The sequence below is a fragment of the Hydra viridissima genome, unplaced genomic scaffold (genome assembly GCF_058129835.1).
Source record: "Hydra viridissima isolate aposymbiotic clone 2 unplaced genomic scaffold, HvirCarnegie_v1 scaffold_4, whole genome shotgun sequence".
In the NCBI taxonomy this organism is placed as follows: domain Eukaryota; kingdom Metazoa; phylum Cnidaria; class Hydrozoa; order Anthoathecata; family Hydridae; genus Hydra; species Hydra viridissima.
In genome coordinates, this window is record NW_028324303.1 from 6271080 (window position 1) to 6296532 (window position 25453).

At 27.6% G+C, this 25453-nt stretch overlaps 2 protein-coding genes across 2 annotated transcripts; one reads left to right on the plus strand and one right to left on the minus strand.

Moving 5' to 3' along the window:
* The first annotated feature begins 1894 nt into the window (after positions 1 to 1894).
* LOC145183469 (uncharacterized) lies at positions 1895 to 8715 on the plus strand. The gene is made up of 6 exons (XM_090083803.1): positions 1895 to 1980; positions 2224 to 2271; positions 4755 to 4919; positions 7478 to 7534; positions 7659 to 7883; positions 8129 to 8715. Exons 3-6 carry the CDS (start codon positions 4764 to 4766, stop codon positions 8246 to 8248), a joined length of 558 nt encoding a protein of 185 aa, XP_089939929.1. The 5' UTR covers positions 1895 to 1980; positions 2224 to 2271; positions 4755 to 4763; the 3' UTR covers positions 8249 to 8715.
* A 225-nt stretch (positions 8716 to 8940) lies between these two features.
* LOC149889578 (zinc finger FYVE domain-containing protein 21-like) lies at positions 8941 to 14217 on the minus strand. Its single transcript, XM_090083801.1, has 7 exons — positions 13960 to 14217; positions 12533 to 12583; positions 12270 to 12438; positions 11271 to 11334; positions 9662 to 9768; positions 9451 to 9581; positions 8941 to 9244 (listed from the first exon to the last, which is right to left on the minus strand). The coding sequence occupies exons 1-7, from the start codon at positions 14098 to 14100 to the stop codon at positions 9215 to 9217; spliced, it is 693 nt and encodes a 230-aa protein (XP_089939927.1). The 5' UTR covers positions 14101 to 14217; the 3' UTR covers positions 8941 to 9214.
* Between the last annotated feature and the right edge of the window lie 11236 nt (positions 14218 to 25453).

Below are 25453 nucleotides of genomic sequence, written 5' to 3' on the forward strand. Positions count from 1 at the left end.
TTGCCCTTTCTCGTAAACCGAGTTTTATGCGTAAGTTGTAGAACAACACTTATTTGGTAAAAGGTAATTTCTGTCATCCATTGAGAACAATTACCAATAAGGTAAGTTTTATCCTGTACATTTTGAAGACATCTCAAAAGCGTTTTTACCTGTAGCACTTAACTCATCAAAAACCGTGGATGAAGTAACGATCAGTGCTGATTTTTCCATCCTGATATAGTTCTTTTCATGCGTCTCAACTGTGAATAATAGTAATAAGCAGCAGTATATAATAGTATTAAGCAGCAGTAAATAATAAATCATATGTAAACCATATAATCCCGACAAAATGCAAACAATTGTGCGTTTAACGGTTTTGCCGACTTATAATTTAAATAATGGCGATTTGTTTTTATTATTTATTTATTTTTAAATTGAGAAAATGATAAATTTGGCAAGCAATAAGGAAAATCAATTCACATCAAAAAAAGAAAACTGTTTGAGTCAATTATTGCAGAAATTACAAAAACCATTTTAGAGGGTGTACCGAATTAAAATTTAAACAGAAATTTTTCCTGTGAGAAAAAAGGACCACTTGATGATTTGATCAGTAACATCCGAACATCTTTTAGATGATATACCCGTATTTTAAGTGTTAACAGAAATTAACATATTGCATTGCTTTTTAACTATGATGCCGAATTCAGTTACAATAATTTTAAAACATCCCAAACTACAAAACAAGTGAAAATCTCAAGATTCAACTATGCTTTAAAATTTGTTTCAAAATAAAAAATAAACTGTGTAAGTGGCTTCCTCAAATTAATTGCTCGTTAGATTAGAAGCCGTTGCTTCCTAGCAACAACGTCTAACCACTTAATCATTCGATGAATGTTGCTCAAGTTTTTTAAAAATATTTTCAGATATATGCATTTAATTTCTGCAATTTATAAAATTTATAGAGATTATAAATTACATTAAAAAGTTAACGTAATTTATAATCTCTTTTCTTATCAAAGTACATACGCACCTTAAAATTTATGCTTCTTTTACTTATCTTTATTAAAAGTAAAGCAAATAGTTTGTGTATTCATTATCTACGTAATAAATATCTGTTATGTAAAACATTTTTTCATAACGTTACTGTAGCTTTTACAAAGAAAGTTTTTTTTAAAAATTTCCACCAGGTTGTTGTGAGAAAAATTTTAAAAACTTAGATGTATGTAATAAAATGATTTCATCGCCACTTTTCCCTCTCCGAAAAAAATGAAAAAGTTTTGTCTCATTGTAAATGTTTTATCTATTACAAATGATAATAAATCGTTTTCTAGTGTTCTTCTTTTTTATGTGCTCTTCTTGCTCTTCCTTAGAAAAAGATCATCTTTAACTGTTATCATTTCTTATACCGAACTGACTAACTGAAGCATGTTTCTTTCCAACACATTCGATTACTTTTATTTAACTTTTTATCTTCAATATTCATAAAAAAAGGAACACGAAGTTATTTGCACATTTCAACACACATTTTTGTCAATTTGCAATGGTTGGTTACTGTTAATAATTTTTATAACTAAAAAAATGAAGTTGCATTTCTTTGCCAGCAGATATTTAGATGTTTAAATGGACTGGCGTATACCATGAAGAAAATATATCTAAGAAGTCTTCATCGCTTCATTGGCTCAATCAATTTTTAATCTCCTTTTAAAAAAATCATGACTTTTTAAATGAGCGGTTTTGTTTTGAACTGTTGAACTATAGAAGATAGATAACTATAGAAGATAACTATAGAAGTAATAGTATTAGTGCATTCACATTTTTTGTCCCACGAATGAACTTGACACTCCAACAAATAGATCAGCGTTATCGTGGAAGAGACTCTGAAAACAATAAACACTGCTTATACGAACTTATTTCCCTAAATATTGTTACATAAAGTCCATTAAATCATCGTCGATTACATCAGATCTAAATAAATTCTACCGCTGGAGCACTTTAATACTTGTAACACATTTCAAATTCATTTATAAGTTATTTTTTGTACTGATGTATACTAAAAATTATTTTAACTTCTTTTGTCACAGAAAAAGCGCAAATTTCTATTTTTAAATATGTTTGAGAATTTCATAATTCTTCAAAAGATCTGCAAAGGAGATTCATTAAGGATGTATCAAAATTTGCGTATGACAAATGGCTTCTTATAACTTCCGCCTATATAACCTACATAACATTCTTTTTACTGTCTAGCATATATCTCTGGATGTTCAGACGACGATCGGTTCTTTGCAATTTAAGGTTAGTGCTATCAATTTTAGAAGATATTTTTATGTTTTAAGTTACTTCAAGCGATTTGTTGCTTCTTAATGACTCAAGCTTTATGCAAATAACTTTAATAGCAGGTTTCAGATTTACTGGTATATGCAGAATAACTGGAATATTTTAAAAGTATTAAGATTCCATCAAAATAAAGCAACACTAAATCTTCATCACTTATCTTCCTAATAAATCATTATTTTTTTAAAAAGTTTAGAAACAAAGACTTTTTATGAAAAAATTTTCTTCATAAAAAAATATGTCAACAAAAATATTCAATTTCACTTTACACACACAAAAAAAAGTACAATTTTTTCTAACTTTTATTAAAAATTTGTAACAAATGTAAATTATTTTTAGCAATAACTCGATGCATGGACGCAGCTTTAATTTCTATACTTCTTGTTTCAGATACAAAAAAAATTTAAGTCTACTACTAAAATTTAAGGTGTAAACAATGAAAATTGGTTGATTTTATTTAAAAACTTGTTAAACTTTAAAGGTCAAAATTTGCTAAATGTAAACAAGCCGTCTGTACTAAAATAAAGTGTATTTTTGCACAAATTGTAAAGGGTTAGAAAATGTATTTCTAATAACCATCATTATATTCAGTTATGACCTCAGGATTTAACCTCAGTTTCTACGAATTAAATTGCCCAAAGTTAATTTTATTATCAATGATGATTTAATTATATAATATAATCTAAATGATGATAAAATTGTAGAAGCAACTTCCAGTTCGTGTTTGTAACATATTTTGAACAATTTAATGAATGATGTCATATAGATGAATAATTAGAAACCATTTCTAGGCGTAGTCTACAAATTATAAAGCGGGACATCGATTTGATTTTTAAAAATACAAACTAATTAAAAATTGCTAATCTTAATGTTTTTACAGATTTCTTAACAAATGTGTCTTAATATAGTGACTAATTTTAGAAATAAAGCAATTAAGGATTCTAAAATGATATTAGATTACAAACTTCTTCTAAAATATGACATGACAGAATACAAACTTCTACAAAAAAAAAACAAAACAAAAAAAGACAAAATATGATATTAAATAATAAATTTTTTCAAAAAAAAATAACTGATTTATAAACAAGTTATTATGATAAATTTAACAATAGTTTCCTTCCTAAACTATCACGTAACACAGTGACAGGAAAAGCTGATCATTAATCGTATACATCATAACAATTACTTGCAATTCAACATTTTTCACAAATTTATTTCATTAATTCCATTTCACAATTTTTTTTTGTTTGAATTTGTTTTAAACTTTGAGTTTTGTCTGATTGTTCAGCGCGGTTTCTATAAAAGTCAACCCCAATCATCAATTTTTTTTTTATTTCCTAACATGCTTCTTTAAAAATTTAATATAAATTAAAATTTTCATAAACTTGTCTAAGCTAAATTAATGTTTATATCAATTTAATTGTAATTTGAAAAGCCTCGTTGAATGTTACATAATTTTTAATTTGCAAACAAACCAATATACCGTGGTGTGACCTAACAAAATCTGTAAGGAAGTCCTAATGTAAAAATTTAAAAATTTTATATTGTAAAATAAATATTTCGGGAAAATATTTTTTTTTAAATTTTAATTAGATATCTAGTTATTATTTTAAAATTATAAAGTATAAGAAAATATTTATTTTATAATATACAAAATTTATAATTTGTTACATTAAGACTTTCTTACAGCGTACAACTTTCTTACAGCGTACAACTTTCTTATAGCGTACAACTTTCTTACAGCGTACAACATTCTTACAGCGTACAACTTTCTTATAGCGTACAACTTTTGTCACATACCACGGTAACAACTTTGACACTGAAGGAATAAATTTTATTCACACATAATATTAGCTGTCTTGGTTACCAGAATTGAAATATTGCTAAATTTATTTCATTTCTCAGACAATCTCTTTTTTCAATGTTCTTTTGTTTTCACTTTTTACGAAAATGTTCTGCATTTAAACATGTTCTGCCTGCATTTAAACATGTGCGTCTTCAGCGTAAAAAAAATATTCTTTACTTCTTTGCTTTATAAACTTTTTTTTTGCTCTTTAAGGCTTTCACAATTATTTTTAAAAATCCAGAGCACCTTTTTATTGATAAGAGAAAAGAGTAACTATGATTTAAATGGATATTGAAAAAGAACAAATCTTAAAAATTTAAATTATCGCAATTTCTTTCTATTTTTACCAGTTAGGCTCTTAAGATAACTTCTAGTTATAAACTCTCTGTAATTTTAAGATAAACGCTATTTGTTTTAAATCAGAAATGGTTTAAGGGAACTCGTTGGAGTTCCAACATTCTCTTTTAATTTAATTGGACCATGGTAAAGTTGTTACAAATCACAAATGTTTCGTTGTCATTCGTTATAAGTCGTTCATGTTTTGTTTCTAATATTTTGTTAAAACTTTTTTATTTTTTTTCTCCTTATAAAATTATAGCATCTTAAAATGAAAGCGCAGCGTCGAAAATTTGTCATTACGTTTTTGGGAGCTCTCCAAGTGTTATTTGGTATTTTCTTGGTAATCGTTGGCATATGGGCACTTGCAGAGTGCCAAGCTCCAGTCGGGAAGACAGGTGCAGTACCATTTTGGATTGCTGGACTGGTAACACGTTTTGAATTTATAATTAATAGTATTTTTTCTTAGTTTAATTTCCTTTTTTTCGAACCATCATAATAAACCATACATGTTATGAAAATGAATTTTTACATTTCTTTACAACTGATAAGTGACGTTGAAATTCTTGATGCAATCATGGACCTATAAGAGATGGACGTGCAACCTATTGTTTTACATCAGAGAGGCCGCAAAAGTCAGCGAGCCATGCGAGTTTCTGACAAACTCTAAATTTTCACCCGTCAACAAAAAAATCTATTAAAATGGCTGCACACAGGTTTAAAACAGAAACTCTGATCACGTGGTATTAGTTTAAACTTTTATAGCATTTGTTTGATAAGACTGTTCAAGATAAAGTAACTACTTCACGCGTTGACAAATTACTAAACAAATTACACCAAGGTAAAGGAAATTAGTTGTCGGCACGAATAGATTTTCATCATTTTTCCAAGATAAACATTTGTAAATTTGTGAACTTTTGTTCCGTCAAACAAAAGTTTTGTTCCGTGTAAACAAAGTTCCGTCAATAATAAAATACACCTGTAAGGTTAATTTTAAAATGACTAAAAAAAGTATAGCGAAATATAAAAAAGCTTAAATAGAGTTTTTAGTTAAGGCTTGGTTTCATTCAACTCCTTGGTACTTCATTCACCAGGCTTAATTTTGTGTATTTTTTTAGTATTCTTTCCGATACGTCGCCATTTTTTGCCTCGATTACTCTATAAACTCCATAATACATATTCCACTATGCATTATTTTTTAGTAGTTGTATTTTCTAATGGGCTTTTTTGTAATTCGTTTGATAAAGCAAAACCTTTTAAAAAGTTGTTCAAATTTACAATTATCTTGCAAAATGCGCCCAGATAATTCATGTTTTTGTTTTTCATATTTCATATATTATTTCATATGTCATAAAAAGCACATAATAACTCATTTGTTTTTGTCAAACAAAAATCAGTTTATATATAGCTGGTAAACCATACCATGTTAATATTAAATACTTAGTTATTCTTGAGGTTTGCCATAAATTGGCTTTGCTAAATTCTTTAAAACTGTGACAAATAACTTTTATTTTTATTGTATTTACATTCATTTTATGTATAAGTTATTTATCCTTAACTGTATATAATTCTGTTGTTAAATATAAAAGAAGAAAACTCTATAATATTCATAAACTGGAAGTCTACAGCAATATAATAGATGGAGTAGTTCCCTGGACACGAAACCATTATGCTCCAGGTAGCTACAAAACTAGCTGATATTGTGTATTATTTATTACATCTCTAGTTATACATGTACTAAAATGGTTAAGTAAATGATCTCAATTTCTATATTATCACCAGCGTTATATCTAAAAGTATTAAGAATATCTAGCTATATAAAATTAAACTTAAAACCTGATTCTATGGCTGTTAACTTGAATAACTAAAAGGAAGTTGATGTGACTGGTTAGACGAGACCAAAACTTTTCGACGAATCCGACAGACTTCAATATAGTTTAATTTCTATTGTTTAAAACAAAAGATTTGCAACAATGCGCAACGAGCATGGTTCGCAAAAAAAGTAATAGGTTGCACGTCCATCTCCTATAGGTCCATGATGCAATAAAACCGATTTCAACTTGATTTTTCACAAGTGAATATAAAAATATTTTGTCAAAAAAGAGAAAACCAACGAGTATCGCAAATTTTTCGAAAAAAGGTAAAACTCGTGGAAAAAGTGAAAAAATATCAAATACATTAAGAAACGATTCACTTAGGAAAAACATCAGTGTATATAAAGCTGTTAGCAAGTCAATCTAGATTTGTAAAGAGATTGGTTCAATGAAATGAGGAGATAGGAGAGAACTACTTGTTAAATAAAAATTGGAATGAAACAATTTTGAGAAAATAAACAAAAAAAGCAAGTTCTTGTGAAAACTTTTAAATGTGAAAAATACAGTTTTATTGTACTGAGGCTGCAAAATGATGTTAGGGCGTAAGTATCTGGTGGCGTGATCACCAGACAAATCTTATTAAACCTATTTGTGATTTTATTGACAAAGAATAAGTCAAGGTCCACATACATTCGATCAAGTACTAGAGGCCAATTGGATAAAAGTTCCAACTAAAATTTGCAATAACCAAGTAAATACGATACTAAAAAGATACTTAGTTTTCAAAAAAGCATGAGGGGACTAGATTGAAAAATTAACTTGGTTTTTTTTTTTTTGTTATTGTTGTGTGTATTTTGTCTTCGTAATTTTTGTTAGTTATTTTATTATTTTGGATTATAAAAAAATTTTCAGCAGGATACTTTGATATATCTTTAATATCAGAATCAAATTAAAAAAAGAAAAAAAGTCAGTTAAAAAACTAAAACAGTTTCTATTTTCTCACTTTATGAGCTTGAAATAAACTTTATGAGCTTGAAATAAACTTTGAGTAAACTATATGGAAAAAAACCTTTATGCGGCTATTTCTTTTTCTAAAAGCGCTGAAAGTTATAAATATTTTTAAGGTGAAAGTTTGAAGAGAGTCTTTGTAATTGTTATATCTTATTTTTAGTGCTTGCTTACCGGTTATATCGCTTTATCTTTTCCGAGAAACTGCAGCAAGAAATGGGTAAGTTTAAAAATTTCAACAAAGGTTTCAGGCTCTCTTTCTGTCACAAGAAATTAGGATGAGAGCATCAAACAATGTGATCATATATTTACACAGTTATATAGAAAATTATTATTTCTTGTAGATATACCTTTTAATATGCGCTTCAATTATTTCATGCATTGTATCTGCCGTGGTGACCAGCTGGATGTTTGTTATGTTACTTCGAGCATCTAACTATGCTGAAAGAATTTATTTTAGTCTTGTGATGAGTTGCAATATTTTCTTGATGTTGAATACCGCAGTATTGGCTGTTGTCGGACGAGCAGAAGCAGATATATCTTCTTTTAACTCCTCCACAACTACAAGGGTAATTATGTCAAACGCTTTTAAATCTTCTTGATCTTTCCTTGTCTTTTATGATAACAGTATTTAGTTTTTAAGTATTTTTTTTTTAAGTATTAATTTTTAAATAAAAATTAATAATGTTTAACAGTAATTTTTTTTTAAGTAGTTTTGAAAAATTAATGAATCCTTTATCATTATACTTATTAAGTTTCTCAAAAAGTCTTTTAGAAATAAAGTTTTTTTTTAAAAATAAAGTGTTTTATTTAGAGATCTGCATCTTTTATGGATCATCCTCCACCATATACAAACGTTGCGTTTCAGTTTGGAAACATTGATTTTTCACTACCAGCACCGGGACTCGATGCTCCTCCACCGTATGAACCATAAATAGTAGCTAAAGAGACAGAGTTCTTCATAAATTTAAGAACCGTTGGTTTAAGTAGAATCAAGGAAAGGACAAATATTCAAAGTTTTTGTCTCGCTGCGAAGTCCACAAGTATAAATACCAGTTGCATACAGTTGCACAAGTATACCAGTTATAAACATACAAGAACTTCATAGAGAATTGAAAAAACGAAAATATCTTATAGTGTATATAAAGAATTTGTTTAGAGTAAGCAGCACGAAAATGAATATGGTTTTATACGGGACAGATCTCGATTACATATGAGCCTATCACTGAGGAACATAAAATTGCGGAGATTTAAGGAATTTCGGTGCCGGTTTTTATAAACTTTTGAAATTTTTGAATACCACGTGGCGTTTATATTTTTAATGGTCTTTATTAATTTGATCGACCTTTTTATTTACCACTAAAAAAATTTCTTCATTTAAACTCTCAAATCATTAAAAAATAGTTTTTACTGTGCATTAGTTGCAAAAAATCTCTAGTTGCAAAAACCACGATTCTCCAATAATATTGATCAGATGCTAAAGTTGTAATAAACTCGACCAATAGGTGTAAATCCAAAGAAGATAGATAAATTCTTAGATTTTATCATATTCTATTAGATTATTATTTCATTATTTTTTTGATACTATTATCACTTACACTAAAACAAAAGAATAAACTTTTCATACTTTTTAAAAATAAAATATTTAAGAATTTAAAAAACTTGTATAAAAATTACGTATAAACAGAATGTGGTGAAACGTAGCTTATGTTACAACATTTTATGAATACAAAATCGTCAACAAAGAACAAAACAAGTGTTATTTGTTTACATATCAGGTTTGGAGTGGAAGTGGGGGTTGTAAAGCTTACTTTAAATAATCGCCCAATCGAAATATTTTTTCACCATCTGACCACACTGCAGCATACCAAATGTAGTAAAACCGTTATAATTCTGAAAATTAGCTGGAATCATAAATAAAGCGAATCACCTAAAAGAAAAACACGGTGAAAAAAGTTTGTTGTCAATGACGAATTCACAACAGAGAGTGACACAGTAATGAGGTTATTAAAATTGTCGATAAAGATACAAACTTTATGAAACTATAAACATTTAAAACTGAAATAATATTTAGACGATATACAATATATAATTAATAAGATCTTTAAATAATTTTATTTGAGAAGCCCAGTTTACCTTCTGCAGTGTCAGCAAGAAAGTGATAGCTTCCTTACGACTAATTACACTGTTCTGTACATTTAGCTTCAGATGTCTGGGTTCCGTTCCTGACTTATACTTTATATTTACTCCAACAAGTTGTCCAGCTCCTAAAAAAACTCATTTAAACTGAATTCTTAACTCATTATCCTTTTAAGAAAATTAACAAAAAAAAGTTACAACATCATACTTAAATTATTTTCAACATTTTCTAGAATACACTGGAACGATTCAATTTCTCGTAAAAGAATTCCTTCTTGATATTCATTAGAAGTGGAGCCTTGGAAAGTTAATTCTCTGAAAGATAAAAAAAATTCGTATTGTTATTAATTCACCTCGTAATAGAAGCTCAGAATAAAAGATAATGGAACTCGTGAGAGAAGCTCAGAATGAAAGATACTTTAAGAGACCATTCTCAACTTTAAAAAAAATTTGAAACCATTTTGCATTATACATAAAAATACATAAGAATAAAATACATAAAAATGAAAACAGTTTTTCATCAGTATTTAAAAAAAAAATTATTTAAATTGACTTATAAATCATTTCTAAAACAATTAGAAATTAGAAAAATATCTTTATTTTCTAATACTTTATTTGATTGGATTTCTGGAAACTAAGTTGTTAGAAAGTTATATAGAAACTATAACAAAATCCTTTTACGTTGGTATAAAATAAAAATAAAAATCTGTTATTGAATTTTCTGATTATTTTTCTGATTATTTTGTTACATTTTAAATTAATTCTTTTTTGAAGTTAGCATAAAATTTCATGGACATGTTAAAAAATTGGGTGCAGTTTGAGAATGATCAATATGTTAAGGCTTTATGAATTACTTTAAACCATGGAATTGTAACTTCAGTAAAAAAAAAAGCTGACTCATTTCTTCTCAAAACCCTTACACTGTATTAAAGGCTTTCAAAACCTTTTCAAACTTTTATCCATACATCTGGTTTAGACAAATAGATTTTTGAAGCAATAATAAAAATTTCTCCATTTTAAGAGAGATATTCTTGAAGAAATGTTATTCTTTATCGCGTAACATAACTTTACACAATTGTCAGCTCTAATGTAATTTTGCACTTTTTTTTTGCTTTTTTTTACTTTAGATCAAGAAAAAAAAAAAGATTAAAATCTTAAAAGGATTTAAAACTTTAAAAATTGGTCTCCATTTTATCTTGTGTAAATTTTAAGCTTTTTTTAATCTTTTAAAAAAATTTTCAATGTCTATTTAAAATGTATTGGTTATTAATAAATAACAAATTTGAAATGCAACACAATAGCATTCAACTTTTTTTTTTCCTAATTGATTTGCGTTTATGTGTTATAATTATTACAGGAATGAGAATTGTTGCTGGTTACTGTTTTAGGTTGGTTATTCTTAGCAGTTTTAAATTATGGAAATTAGCTTGAAATTTAAATTAAGTTCTTTGCATGAAAAATGAGATTTCAAATTTAAACTTTCATTATTTGCAATAAGTCATAATTTGTAATAAAAAAGGTGGTGCACTTGAGTCATGTTTTTTAGCAGTGTTTACAGATTGTACAAATCCTTATTATCATTAAAAATATTAAAACAAATATTAAAAAAACCCCAAAAACTAGAAAGATTTTATGCTTGGTATATTTAAAGCAAGGCAATACCAAGATTTTATGAGGTCCTGGATGAGAAATGATAAGCACAAGGTACATAAAATCACTGTGGATTTTCTTGTAAAATCAGTGCTTGCACTCTCTCATGTTTGCCCTTCATATTAACTAACAGAAAAAAATATATAAAAATAAAAGGGAATTGGTACCTCAGTGATTTAACATCGAGCTTACAGAGCATAGAATTTGTTTCATTGACAAGAAATTCAGCACCTAAATTAAAAGAAGCTAGTAGAAACTTTAAGAAAATGAAGAAGTTTTTTTATATGAGGAGGGAATCAAAATATTTATTTGGTATTACTTGAAAAACGTTTTTTTTTTGTGAAGTAAAAGTACATCAATCTATTGATTAACAGAATGATTATTAACAAATTGAATTAAAGTCAAAATGGGTGATACCATCATTTTATTTTATTTTTATGTTCTTCTTAAACACATACAAGAAAATATTTAATTGAAGGTCTGAGATAATGCATTAACACTAGACTTTTTCTAAAGTTCCTAAATGCTGTTTTCATGACCACTAATGCTTTATCTTCTCTTAAAACATGGCAGTAATCTTTAAAGTTAACATTTTTTCATCATCTGTCTGAAGTAGAACTCAGAAACACTACTGTTTTCGCAGCTTGAACTTTGTTATGACTTTTTATTCTTAATTAAATAATTTAAATAAATTTCTTTTAGTTGATACTGGTACTGGTTTTCTGCCTATTTGCTCGTTTTTGGAAATATTGCTAAGTAATTTTTCAGTGTTTTTTTAATCCAAATGTTTTTTAAACCAAACTTATAAACTTTATAAACTAAAACAGTCCTTAGATCTAAACTAAAAAAATTCTGAAATTAGTTCAATTATCAGGGCCATGTACAACTTCTACTACCATGTTAACAATAACAGAGATTTAGTAAAGGAAGAGTTTTTTGTGTGTTTATTATTACAAACCTAAATTACAATAAGAAAAAAAAAACTCTAACGCTCTTTAATCTCTGCTAAATTGGTGTTAAAAAAATTAGCATTAAGTTAAATTTAACATGAACAGTACGATTGTTACTAACTTAAAAATACAAGAAACTTTGTACAAATTTTTATTAATTGATATATGCTATTAAACTCCATTAAATCACAGAAAAAAGTTCATTTTTACTGTAACCTTTTGTGAGGATTGGGACTAAATTTTCATAAAGGTCAATTTCTTTTTTCACTTTGTCAATGCAGTCTTTACAAACAAGTTGTGGATCAACAAAAGAAAGTCTCGGTAGAGCAAACTTGTTAGTGCAACAATCACTGCAATATATTTTTCCACACCTTCGACAATGATGCTAAACAAAGGAAAAAGAATTAAATTAAAAAAAAACTCTATTTTTGATCTTTTTACCAAATAGATTAATTTTTTTATAATAAATTAAATTTTACCCTTCTGTATTTCAGTGTGAATCTTTTACTGCACTTATTACAAATTGGGTGCTAAGTAATAAAAAAAAAAAAAGTATTTTTGTTAAAATGTAATTTATTAGAAATGTAATGTGTTTAACAGAAGAAGTTGTTGGGCTATTTGTTTTATCCAAGTTTAAAAAAAAAATTGGCAAGTTTAGAGTGAGTCTTTAGCAAAAAGCTAAAGACTCACTCTAAACTAAAGTTTCAATAAAACCTGAAGGAACAAAGAAAGTCATTTTCCACTTATAATGGAGAGACCATTATAAATGGAAAATGAGTTTCTTTGTTCCCTCAAATTTAGAAAAAACAATGACTCCTAATAAAAGTGGTTTAAAATGAAAGCTCAAACTTTATAAAGTTTGTTTGTAAAATGCTAATGTAAAGAAGAAGAAGGAGTAAAAGAAGAAGAAGAAGAAAATTTAATTTGTTTTCTAAAAATTTAAATACAAAGAAAAATTTATTAGAAACACTGATGTATAAGTTATATACTGACGTATAACTGTAAAAATGAGGTTAAAAAAGTTAAAAAGTTTTAAAAGAAGTTAACTTCTATAAATATCAAATCAAAACATAAAGATGTTAAAGTAATGTATGATTAATTTACTTATACAGAGTCAAATTATACAGCAGTATGAATAGTAACTGTTTTAAAAGGAAATCTTATAATCAACTCTAGAAGTACTTATTTTTTCACTAACACTGTTCCTATTGAAAATCAATTACTTATGTTAATCTAAGTTAATAAGAATTTGAAAAGGAACAGAAAAACTTTTCTTCAAAATACAATTCTTTTAATTTAAATTCTTAACTGGAATTCATGGAACTTTTGGAATTTTCTGGTAAATTTTTGGGTTATATTAATGTTATGAACATAATGTTCAGCTAAACTCTGTATGTTAAATTTCTTCAACTGGTACTGAACAGAAATTAATAAATAGAAAAAACCTAGCACCACCATTAAAACTGTTCTATTTTACTTACAAAGCTTTTAAGGTAATTAACTATTTTCTTTTAATTGATTACTAACAAAACATTCACAAGTGAAACAAGTTTTTTTAATGAATTATACATGTAATATACATATAATATGATATAAATTCAACTGTTTGTTTTGTTTTCAAAAAAATTCAACTGTTTGTTCTGTTGAGAAAATCTTAAATTCAGATCAACATTAACCATGGCTGAATACACAAACAGATAAAAGTTAAAACTTTTGTAAATCTAAAAATGAGACACATTTTTAGATTTACAAAACTTTGCTAAAGCTTATTTGCAGAAAAAGACATTTCTTTTCCAAAATAAATTTAAACAATTACAACTCTATATAAAATAGATTATGAAATAGACTATGAATAAGGATGATTTATGAGTTAATTAGTACAAAATATTTAAAGGAAAAGTGTAACCTCACAATCCACTTGCCAAGTTGGTTCATTAATTTCAAATGCAGATTTTTCAGCATCATTTATGCATAACATACGTAGACCACTCTTTGTACTTACAAGTTTCTTACCACTTGTTAACATGGTAGATGGATAATTAGCCATAATGCCAGATGCTTTTAACAGCAATACACACAAATAATGATAAATTGAAATGGTGGAAGCATTTAATTTAATTACATTCTCATGTCCTTGACATAAACAGAACTTAAAATAGTATTAAAGTCTATAATAGTATAAAAGTTTTAGACTCATAATTTTGTAGACGTAAACAAATAATTTTTGTTTGATTAAGATAAAAACTACATCAGCTTTCCTTCCTTAACTAATTTAATAAAGTGGGTTTTGTTGCAATAGGTTTAAAGACTAATTTTGACAATTTTAAAACAATATATATATATATATATATATATATATATATATATATATATATATATATATATATATATATATATATATATATATATATATATATATATATATATATATATATATATATATATATATATATATATATACGAATTAAATTCCGAATATCACATGTTGCAAAATATAAAAAGATCTTTCAATATATTTATATATGTTGAAAGATCTTTTTATATTTTGCAACATGTGATATTCGGAATTTAATTCGTTTGTTAGAACTAATTGTTTAGTAACTTTGCTTTTTTCTCGAGGATGTTAAAACGACTTCGACAAATCCGCACTCCCAAGTATTTGGCTGCCATATCGGAGCAAATGTCTGAAAAACGAACTGAAAAAATTTCATATTTCTATTTCAAAACTGGAATTGAGTGTAGATGATATTGTGATTAAAAATCAGCACAATGCTACAATTTTCATTTTATAATAACTTAAGGTAGCTATCAACTTGAGACTTCTGACCTTTTGATCTATCACCTAGTCACCGGATGTTTGACAGTAATAATTAAAACCACGATTGATTATGTAATCGTTTGTTGGTTGGAACTAACCGCCGAATAAAAATTTGGGATTAAACCACCGATTAAAAGTTTGTGATCATCTTGTGATGTGTGGCGTATTTTTAGTGACCAATAGGCGGTCATTTTTACTTTCGAAGTAATCAATAAAGATCCAGTAATGATCGATTAATCGCTGATAATAACCAGATACGATTAATCAGCGATTAATGACTCAACAATCATGATTAAATGATTAGACGCATTTGTTAGCATTGCCACCTACGTAACAATTAAAGAGAGAGAATTTTGTTATTTAAATCCTAAATCGATTAATCGCTGATGATTAGTAATTGACATAAAAATCGGCCTTGCTCGATACAAGTATCTCTCACTTAACTGGTTGCTAGAAGGAACTGCTAGGGAACTTAGACGTTGTGAACGAAGAGTTGTGTTGTGTCATTCACGCCGGAAGGTTTTCTTTTGCTATAAAACTGGTAAAAACAGTAAAAAGGATGCAGTTGGTCTGATCAGGCGCGGATCCACCTGTACTCTAATGAAGCTGAAACTTCAGGGCCCCGGCTAAAAGAGGGCCCCGAACACTTTCAACTTTATATCAAATACAATTCTAAAAAATTTTTAAAAAAATTAAAGAAATTGAAAATAAGAAAAAGAAATGTTTTTTTATTTACTTTCTGATTCTTTATTAGATTAAATTTGACAGTATCGAACTGTAGTCCCGATATCTAAATTTGTAATATTTTTTACAATTATTTACTTTTATTCTATAAAAAATGGATAATTTCATGTTAACATCAGTAGTGATACAGGTAGGAAGTAATAATAAATCATTATTTTACAATAGCTTAAGATATTTATTTTATTCTATTGTAAATATAAAATCACACAGAAATAAAGCCTATGAATATAAACAAAAGAAGAGTCTTACAATTGAAGGATTAGGATAATTCAACTAATAAAAACACATCTTTAAAGAAAAATACAAAAAGAAGAAGAATTATAGAGCTAAAATGTTCATCAGATCAGATTTATTATTCTTATTATTATTATCAACTATCTGATTATTATATAGATTTTTTTATTCCCTTCGTGCGATTTGACGCGGAGATTTTTAGAGAGTTATTAAAATTATTGATTTCTATAAGAATTAATTTTCTCATTAGAATTATTTGTAAAAGAAATGCGAAAAGATTCAGAAGAAAAAATGAACGAGTTCGAAAAAAAAGCTAAAAATTTGAGTGAAGAAATTACAGGAAATGATAATGATTTAAACAAGCGGCGAAAGACACATTTTTAATGGCAAGGACAAGTTTCGGGTAGAGGAGGTGTACAATGTCCTTTTTGATCTTTAGCAAACGAATTATCGAAAAGAGGAAGAGTATACAAAGAAATAAATAAGAAATATAAATTTCTTTTGAATATAGGAAAAAAAGATCATTCTCATATAGACATGGAAAGCATTAATTATGTCATTTCATTCTACAATAATGACAGATGCTGGACTAATAAATGAATGTACACAATTTAGGGAATATCTTCAAATTACAAATAAAGAAAAACAAACAAAATGTTCCAGTATGCTTAAATTAATATACGAGAGAAATTTAATAGATGTTTTTCCAAATTTATATACAGTATTAAAGATATTTCTAACTTTACCAATAACCACTTGTGAGGCCGAAAGAGCATTTTCAAAATTAATATTTATTAAAAATAAGTATCGCACCACAATGCTGGAAGTCAGACTTAATTATCTTTCAATTTTGTCAATTGAAAATGACTTAACAAAATCAGTATCTTATGATGAAGTAATAAGAGAATTTGCAAATAAAAAATGCCGCAAACAAAAAATTTAAATTTTATTATGTTTATTGTTATTTTTATGAACTAAAATGAATTTATAGTTTTTCCAAAGTTTATTTGTGTTTCATTACGTTTTACTTATATTTTGGTAGTAAGCTTTTGGAGCCCAAAAATTCACTTAGCTTCAGGCCCCACAAATGGTTAATCCGCGCCTGGGTCTGATTGTTGAGATCATGGACCTATAGGAGATGGACGTGCAACCTATTACTTTTTTTGCGAACCATGCTCGTTGCGCATTGTTGCAAATCTTTTGTTTTAAACAATAGAAATTAAACTATATTGAAGTCTGTCGGATTCGTCGAAAAGTTTTGGTCTCGTCTAACCAGTCACATCAACTTCCTTTTAGTTATTCAAGTTAACAGCCATAGAATCAGGTTTTAAGTTTAATTTTATATAGCTAGATATTCTTAATACTTTTAGATATAACGCTGGTGATAATATAGAAATTGAGATCATTTACTTAACCATTTTAGTACATGTATAACTAGAGATGTAATAAATAATACACAATATCAGCTAGTTTTGTAGCTACCTGGAGCATAATGGTTTCGTGTCCAGGGAACTACTCCATCTATTATATTGCTGTAGACTTCCAGTTTATGAATATTATAGAGTTTTCTTCTTTTATATTTAACAACAGAATTATATACAGTTAAGGATAAATAACTTATACATAAAATGAATGTAAATACAATAAAAATAAAAGTTATTTGTCACAGTTTTAAAGAATTTAGCAAAGCCAATTTATGGCAAACCTCAAGAATAACTAAGTATTTAATATTAACATGGTATGGTTTACCAGCTATATATAAACTGATTTTTGTTTGACAAAAACAAATGAGTTATTATGTGCTTTTTATGACATATGAAATAATATATGAAATATGAAAAACAAAAACATGAATTATCTGGGCGCATTTTGCAAGATAATTGTAAATTTGAACAACTTTTTAAAAGGTTTTGCTTTATCAAACGAATTACAAAAAAGCCCATTAGAAAATACAACTACTAAAAAATAATGCATAGTGGAATATGTATTATGGAGTTTATAGAGTAATCGAGGCAAAAAATGGCGACGTATCGGAAAGAATACTAAAAAAATACACAAAATTAAGCCTGGTGAATGAAGTACCAAGGAGTTGAATGAAACCAAGCCTTAACTAAAAACTCTATTTAAGCTTTTTTATATTTCGCTATACTTTTTTTAGTCATTTTAAAATTAACCTTACAGGTGTATTTTATTATTGACGGAACTTTGTTTACACGGAACAAAACTTTTGTTTGACGGAACAAAAGTTCACAAATTTACAAATGTTTATCTTGGAAAAATGATGAAAATCTATTCGTGCCGACAACTAATTTCCTTTACCTTGGTGTAATTTGTTTAGTAATTTGTCAACGCGTGAAGTAGTTACTTTATCTTGAACAGTCTTATCAAACAAATGCTATAAAAGTTTAAACTAATACCACGTGATCAGAGTTTCTGTTTTAAACCTGTGTGCAGCCATTTTAATAGATTTTTTTGTTGACGGGTGAAAATTTAGAGTTTGTCAGAAACTCGCATGGCTCGCTGACTTTTGCGGCCTCTTTGATGTAAAACAATAGGTTGCACGTCCATCTCTTATAGGTCCTTGTTGAGATGGTGGCCTAAAAAATTGAGGTTTTTCACATTTAATCAAGACGAAAGTGTGAAAGTAAAAAATCAATAGAATTTAATAGTTTCTGGAACTAAAAAACTATTTAAAATTGGTTTTTTGCCTTTTATAAGCAATTTTTTAACAATGTGATCATGGTCTGTAAATTTCAGAGCTAATTCTTACGGTGATTTCTAAGAAAACCCTTTAGAGGTATCAATATTCACATATGGCAGATAACTGCTAAATATCAAAATCTCTCAGCTTTGCCTAAAAGAGATGTTCAATTTTTAAGATTTCAATTAAAGATACCTTTAGTTAGCAAGTTTCAGTAGGATAAAGTTTCTGTTAATCAATCTTACCGAAAACAGAAAAATGCAAAATTAAATATGCTAACCGCTGAACAGTAGCAACATAAGGTGTGCTTTTATTTTATTATATTTTTTTATTAATAATTTATAATTAAAAAACTTCTTCAATAACTTTAAAAATGTTTGCTATTGAAGTCGACAATTTACTGCAAAGGCATGGATCCATAATCTGGATGGGATTTATTTCTTTTGTATCTTCCTTAATGTTTTTTGAACATCGAATGCATTGCTTTTGTCGCTTATTCACTGAATAAACTTAGTTAAGTGGACCATGACGTTCAATTAATTCTAGAGCATAGTAGAAAATAGCATGTGCTTTAGGAGTCACAGTGACTGATAAGAAGAGGGATGAATTCTTGAACTGATGGTTTTTTTTTCAGGAATATTTTACCTAACGTTTGTCCAAAAAATAAATTTTCAACAAACAACTTTTCAACGAAGCCAATAGCTTGAGATATAAATTATTTTTTAAGCCATTTTTTGAAGTATGTCAACATTCTTTAACAGGTTACTGCACTCAGTCCCGGAAAATTGACCACCAAAAAATAGTTGCATCTAAATAAACATTACAGGCCAGTATCTTGCTTCTGGCCAACACTGTAGAAGATTCTTGAAAAGATGGTTAATATCGCCCAAGGTAGATGAAGCTCCATTATTGGATTCAAATCCAGTAAAAGCTGAGAGTCTTTAGCCTTGACCAATCAAACTTCGATGACGTTATTTAAATTCTTTATTTTGCTTTTGCTCAATCCATTAGCAACAAACCTGTTGTAATTGTCTTTAGACTTTCAAAATGTTTTTGAATCTCCTCTAGTGGAAACGTTTTCTGAGTCAATTTTAGACTAACAGCAGGAGTGTTTGCTGGTGATTGAATTGAATTCCATAAAAAAGGTTGATAATTTTAAGGTTAAACCTCAATTGACCAAATCCAGCAATGCCTTAATGTTCTTGTAGGATTTCAGAACTTCTTCTGCAATTGCCGCTTGACTCTTGTGTCACGTGTTGTCAAAGTAGACGGTACTTTTAAGGTTTTCTATTTAGGACTAGATGTTTCATCAATTCCCAGGGATTTGTTAACAGCACCAAGACTTATTTTCAAAAATGATCCTCTAAATTGATTGATTTCAAGCTTAATGAGGTGATTTGCTGAATACTCCCTTTCAATTGGAACATGATTATTTCTTCTGAATTCTTGCAATTAACAACGTCAGTCTTCTCAGTTGTTTTGCCTTTTTCTTCAAAAATTCTGACTGAACTCAGAGAGTTCTTTTCTTCAGCAGAAAACTTCTCACTATAGTATAGCTTAACAACTCCGTTGCCTGTTGGCTTGTTTCAAGTAGATCCAAGTTATGTCATTTTGGAGTTAGAAAGTTCTGTATTGAGCTGAACATTTACCTGTCTTGGGTCTTGAGATTTTTGGCAAAAGACATGCGTGCTTTTGATGGTCCTTTTTTCTTGAAAAAAGGATGAAAAAAAAAAACTTCAATTACTTAACAATTTGAAACTAAACGAAAAAAAAATAGATTTGGGCCTTTTTTAAAACTGATCTTCAATGTTTAAACTTTATAAAAAATATTTTAAAGGTTGGTAGAATTCAAACCGCTAAGATAAGCGTTTGAAAATCAGAAATACAGCGTCTATACCTGAATGAAATTGTACTTGACAGTGGTAAACTAGAAGATATGGTCTAAACTTAAAACACAAAGAAAAAAACACGAGAGAAGAATGTGTGTTCTTATTGCAAATTTAAAAATTCTCCATTAAGAAAAAGATGAAAGACAGTCTTTCTTCAAATAAATAAAACATTTGTTTTACAAATTTAAATTAAATAAGGGAGAGTGTCATGATGTTTTGATTTTAGCTTATTTTTTTTTATAATACTATTTCTTATGACGTAAAAAGTACAGGAGCCTGGTTTTCATGGTTATCTTTTATAAAATGTTTGAATAAAAATTGAAGGATACTTTCGAAAACTATGGTCAAAATATTTTTCGTTGCGACTCCAATCGACAAAATCTAAAATTTTTAACAGTAATAACAAAGACTTTCAACCCCCCTTTTCCCCATGTTTTAAGATATAAAGGTTGTATTCCCATTTTAAAGGTAATTTTGAAATTTTTTCCCATTTTTTAAATATTCGTTGTTTTTACCAATTTTTTAGGGATAAAGATTATTTTTCCTTTTTTTAAATTGATATTTTTTTAAATTGAAGTTGCTTTGTTAAAAACACTGTGCAGCTATAAAAGATATAAAAAATATTGTATTAAGTTGCAAATAGTAAAAAAATAGAAGAAGTAAAAAAGTTTTTTTTTTTGGCTGGAAAAAAAAAAGAAACAACATTAATCAAAGTCAAAGTTCAATTTAAAAAAAAAACTATTTACAGATAAAATAATAATAACTTCAAAAAAAAAAAAATAATTTATTAAGAAATATTTACATTATAGAAATGTTATATGTACATTCAAACTTGAATTGATATTTTAAAGCAAAGTTCGAAGCGAAATGTTTTGTTCTTTCTTTGTTATGCTTATCAACTTTGTAAAGAAACGAAAATAGGAATTTCTTTTTAGGTACCCAGTTTATAAACAATAGATATATTCAAAGTTTTTAAAATAAATATTTTACATTTTGTATATTCTTTTTTACAACTATTTTCAATTAGTTATCGAGTTTGTTTATCCAGTCAAATTCTCTTATATTTGCTGAATATTTTTTAAATAAAAAATATACATCAAATAAATTTTACGCAAAATTTGCAGGAAAAAATGATTCAATTGAATATGTGTGATATAAGATTTAAAAGAATTAAAATTGTTTTTGTTAAAAAAACATCAAAGCAAAATAATATAGAGATATTTGGATAGAAAGAAATTTAAACAACAACTAAAAGACGTCATGAAATGCGTAGTTTTTTTCGTTATTGTTGTCCCAAGATTGTTCCTCGTTCGTTCGAAAATAAACAGCAAATTCGATGCGTTCTTTTATTTTTGAAAATTGTTCGCCCTTTATTGCCATTAAAAAAAAAAAGCAATCAAAATCCAGTGAACTCTCGCGCTGTATATGCCCGCACATTACGTCACGATAGGTATTCCATTTATCAAGAGTTATACGAGCATAAACAGTCTTATAAATTAAGTTTTTTTTAACAGCAACTAAACCAAACACATTCGCATTATCAGCAGTACCATATGTCAAAACACACAGGTTTTTCTTTTTCAGTGTTTCTTCTTTAAAAACAGATCTTTTTAATGTTATTCCGCCGAAAAAAGACAACGTGTGTTCGTCGAAATGCTGTGACGTTTCAAAAACTTTCACTTGGCACAAAACGCCTCCAGCTTTTTCATCAGCAAAACAAACCTTTTTTTTTTTCCGTTCATAATCTCGACAGGTTAGTATACCGTTTATGGTGGTTAAAGGAGCGGTAGTTGCATGCAAGTTTCTTGAAGGGACGAACAATTGAGAATAGCAATTTCTTCTTGCCAACATCACTGCTACTAATGCGTAAAGATGATAGTTACAATTTGCATCGATTACTTGAAAATTAAATATAGAAAAAAAAAAAATTTCTTTCAAAAAAAAAAAGGAAACACTTTTCGGATAATTGTTTACGCTTCGGCGGATTTGTGCGTTCTATTTGCGTGCGTTCTATTTGCGAAAAATAACTTTAAAATATGAAATTCAATAAAACTTGTGCTAAAAAACTGTTAACACGGATCAGGCGGCTGAAGAAATTTTTTATATAAAAAACTATAATACTCACATTTTTTCCTAACTAAAAGCTCTATTTTCAATTCAAACTTTTTTTTGCTTTTTGCTTGGTTCTTGAACGGGTTATTTATTCATTGACCCGTTTACATAAAATACTCTATTAATATCCATTTAGGTGTTACAGTAGCTTGAACTTTAAACCTTTTGATCATGAATACTGCACGAAGGTTCCACGTGTCTTATAACCACAATGGTATTTTTTGGAGTGGAAACAGATAAATAAACAACGTAGTAGAGTAAACTTCTAAGCTTATCACGACATTTCATTCATTAAAGTTCGTTCGTGTTTTTTGAAAAAACTCAAGCATTTTGATTTGAAGCCACATTCTATACCCATTTATTTACGTAATAAATTTGACCCAAACCAATTTGGATTTGAGATAATTCTTTATATCTATAGACTCGCACAATTATCACGAATAAAGCATTTGTCTCAGTTTTTTTTTTATCACGTTTTCTATTTAAATATCTATTTAATACTCCGTCTTTCCTTAAGCAATCTTCAAGGCAAAAAAGTTTATTGGTTAAAAGATTTTAAAGTTTTTTACATAAAATATTTCCTTAAAATCAAAATATAAATCATTTGTCATTAGGGATGAATATATATATATATATATATATATATATATATATATATATATATATATATATATATATATATATATATATATATATATATACTGATACAAATATTGTATCAGTATAAAGTTTTTAACATAAAACTTTTCCTTAAAATCAAAATTCAAGTCAATTTGTCATTTGGGATGAATACATTTATATTTTTTTTACTTTAAATGCAAACACCGCCGAGTTACAGCATAAAATGATTATCGATTTATGCAGAAATTTTTTAGAAATTTGAAAAGCTGGAATATCAACTTATTGAAGATGAATTCACCAACATATTAGAGCTGACTTCACCGACATATTAGAAATGAATTCACCGACATTGCCTTAAATAAAAGTTTTAAAACAAATTTTTTTCTATTTTTCAAATGAAATCAGCAGATCCAGGCTTTTCAAATTTCTGAAAAGTTTCTGCATAAATCAATAATCGTTTGATGCTGTAATTAGGCGGTGTTTGCATTTAAAGTTATAATAACTTCATACAAAACCTAATTTGCGTCAAAGCTGGTGAAATACTAAGATAACGACAAATACTGAGTTAAATATGTACAAGCAAATAATTGAACCACTCCTTATTTCAAATGCTCTAACTGTTTGATTGCGCATAGAAAGACGCACATCTATCCAAATCAAAAACATCCTACATCACCTTGGGAAAAACATTTTTATTGGTTTTTAAGACTTTCCTACAAAATTATAAATAAACTTATTTCACTCTTTTTCTGGCAATAAATTTACCTTCCTTTTTTATATCCTAATTCCTGTTTTCGTATTTGTTATTACATCGAGATACCTTGATTTTTTTTCTTAATTTTGGCAAAAGCTTAATCTTATACATACTAAAATCAAATCAGATATCTTGGCATTTAACATCTTGGCATCCGACATATTTTGCACTGATTTGGTTTCAAGCCAAGTAAATCTCAAAGCCAAAAAAAAAATTCGAAATTCTTTTACCGTCGATGAATTTAATTTGCAACACAAAACTTTCACAGATAAAACTCCTTAAGTTTGAAAAATCATTTGCAAAAAAAAATTTTAAAAATTATAGGAAAATATATTTTTATATAAGGACATATTTTTATATGAAAGGAGAGTTTTTTTGCCAGTCTCGAAACAAATGTTTCTTTTTTTTTTGTTTTTGCTTTCAAGCTCAAAATTAAAATTTCTTGTTACAGACTTTTTTTCAATTTAGATTTTTTTCTTTCGGGCGATCGGAAATTAATATTTTAAATGAAATTTTGATAAAATTAAAGCAAATATAATTTGTAAATATATTCCATATTTATTTGTGTTGTATGTTCCTATATTTAATAATGAGGATAACACCATTGTTTTTGTCGTTCTAAACATCGTATTGAGAGTAGAAGTTTCCAAAAGTTGAGAAATTAATTAGAATATTTTTTAATATATCCTTGTAAAATGTTAAATTAATATTAGAATTACTTGTACAATATCTACATCTGTACAAAACGTCCTAGAATCCCCATGTTTAATAACTTAATAGATTTCAAAACAGGTTTAGAATATTTCTTGAGACCTGCAAAATGCTACAAACGCCAATGAATGTAGTAAAATTGTAAAAAGAGAAGAAACCCACTGTTCTGATTTCAAAAAAAAAATTTAAGTCATCATCCGGATTTTCAAATATACAAATGTTTTTTTTTAAATAAAATTTATTTAAATGAAAACTGGGGAAATCAAAATTTGTTCCGGTTCTAACAGGGAAGATTGTTATGAAAACAGCTGGCATATTGTAAAAAAAATTTAAAGAACTCCATCACGTAATATTTTAAGCAGGTCTTCATCAATTTTTATAAGAAATGTCTAAAATGTTTGTTTTTCCGTGAACTTGGCGTAATATAGTTAGTGGGTCGAGCCACAAATTTCAAAAAACGCAACTGTTAATTGGCCACCAAAAAATTGTGGTTTAACTTCTTAGCTAGAACTCAAAAACATTTATTTTATTTTGGTTCCTTTTAAAAGCGTTATTTGAAATCTGTATATATATCATTGATTCCAAATATTCGTTGTTTGTAAGTAACCTTTTAAATAACAGTTCGTTGTTTATTTGCATAGGCAAACAAACAACAAATATTAAATGGCTAAAGCTGAATTTGTTAAACATTAGAGAAGAATCATTCGTCCAAATTTAAATTATAGAATCATAATTTTATTGGAAGTTTATATAAAATATAGAATCATAATTTTATAAGAAGTTTGTATAAAATTTTGAAATTTTATAAATTTAACG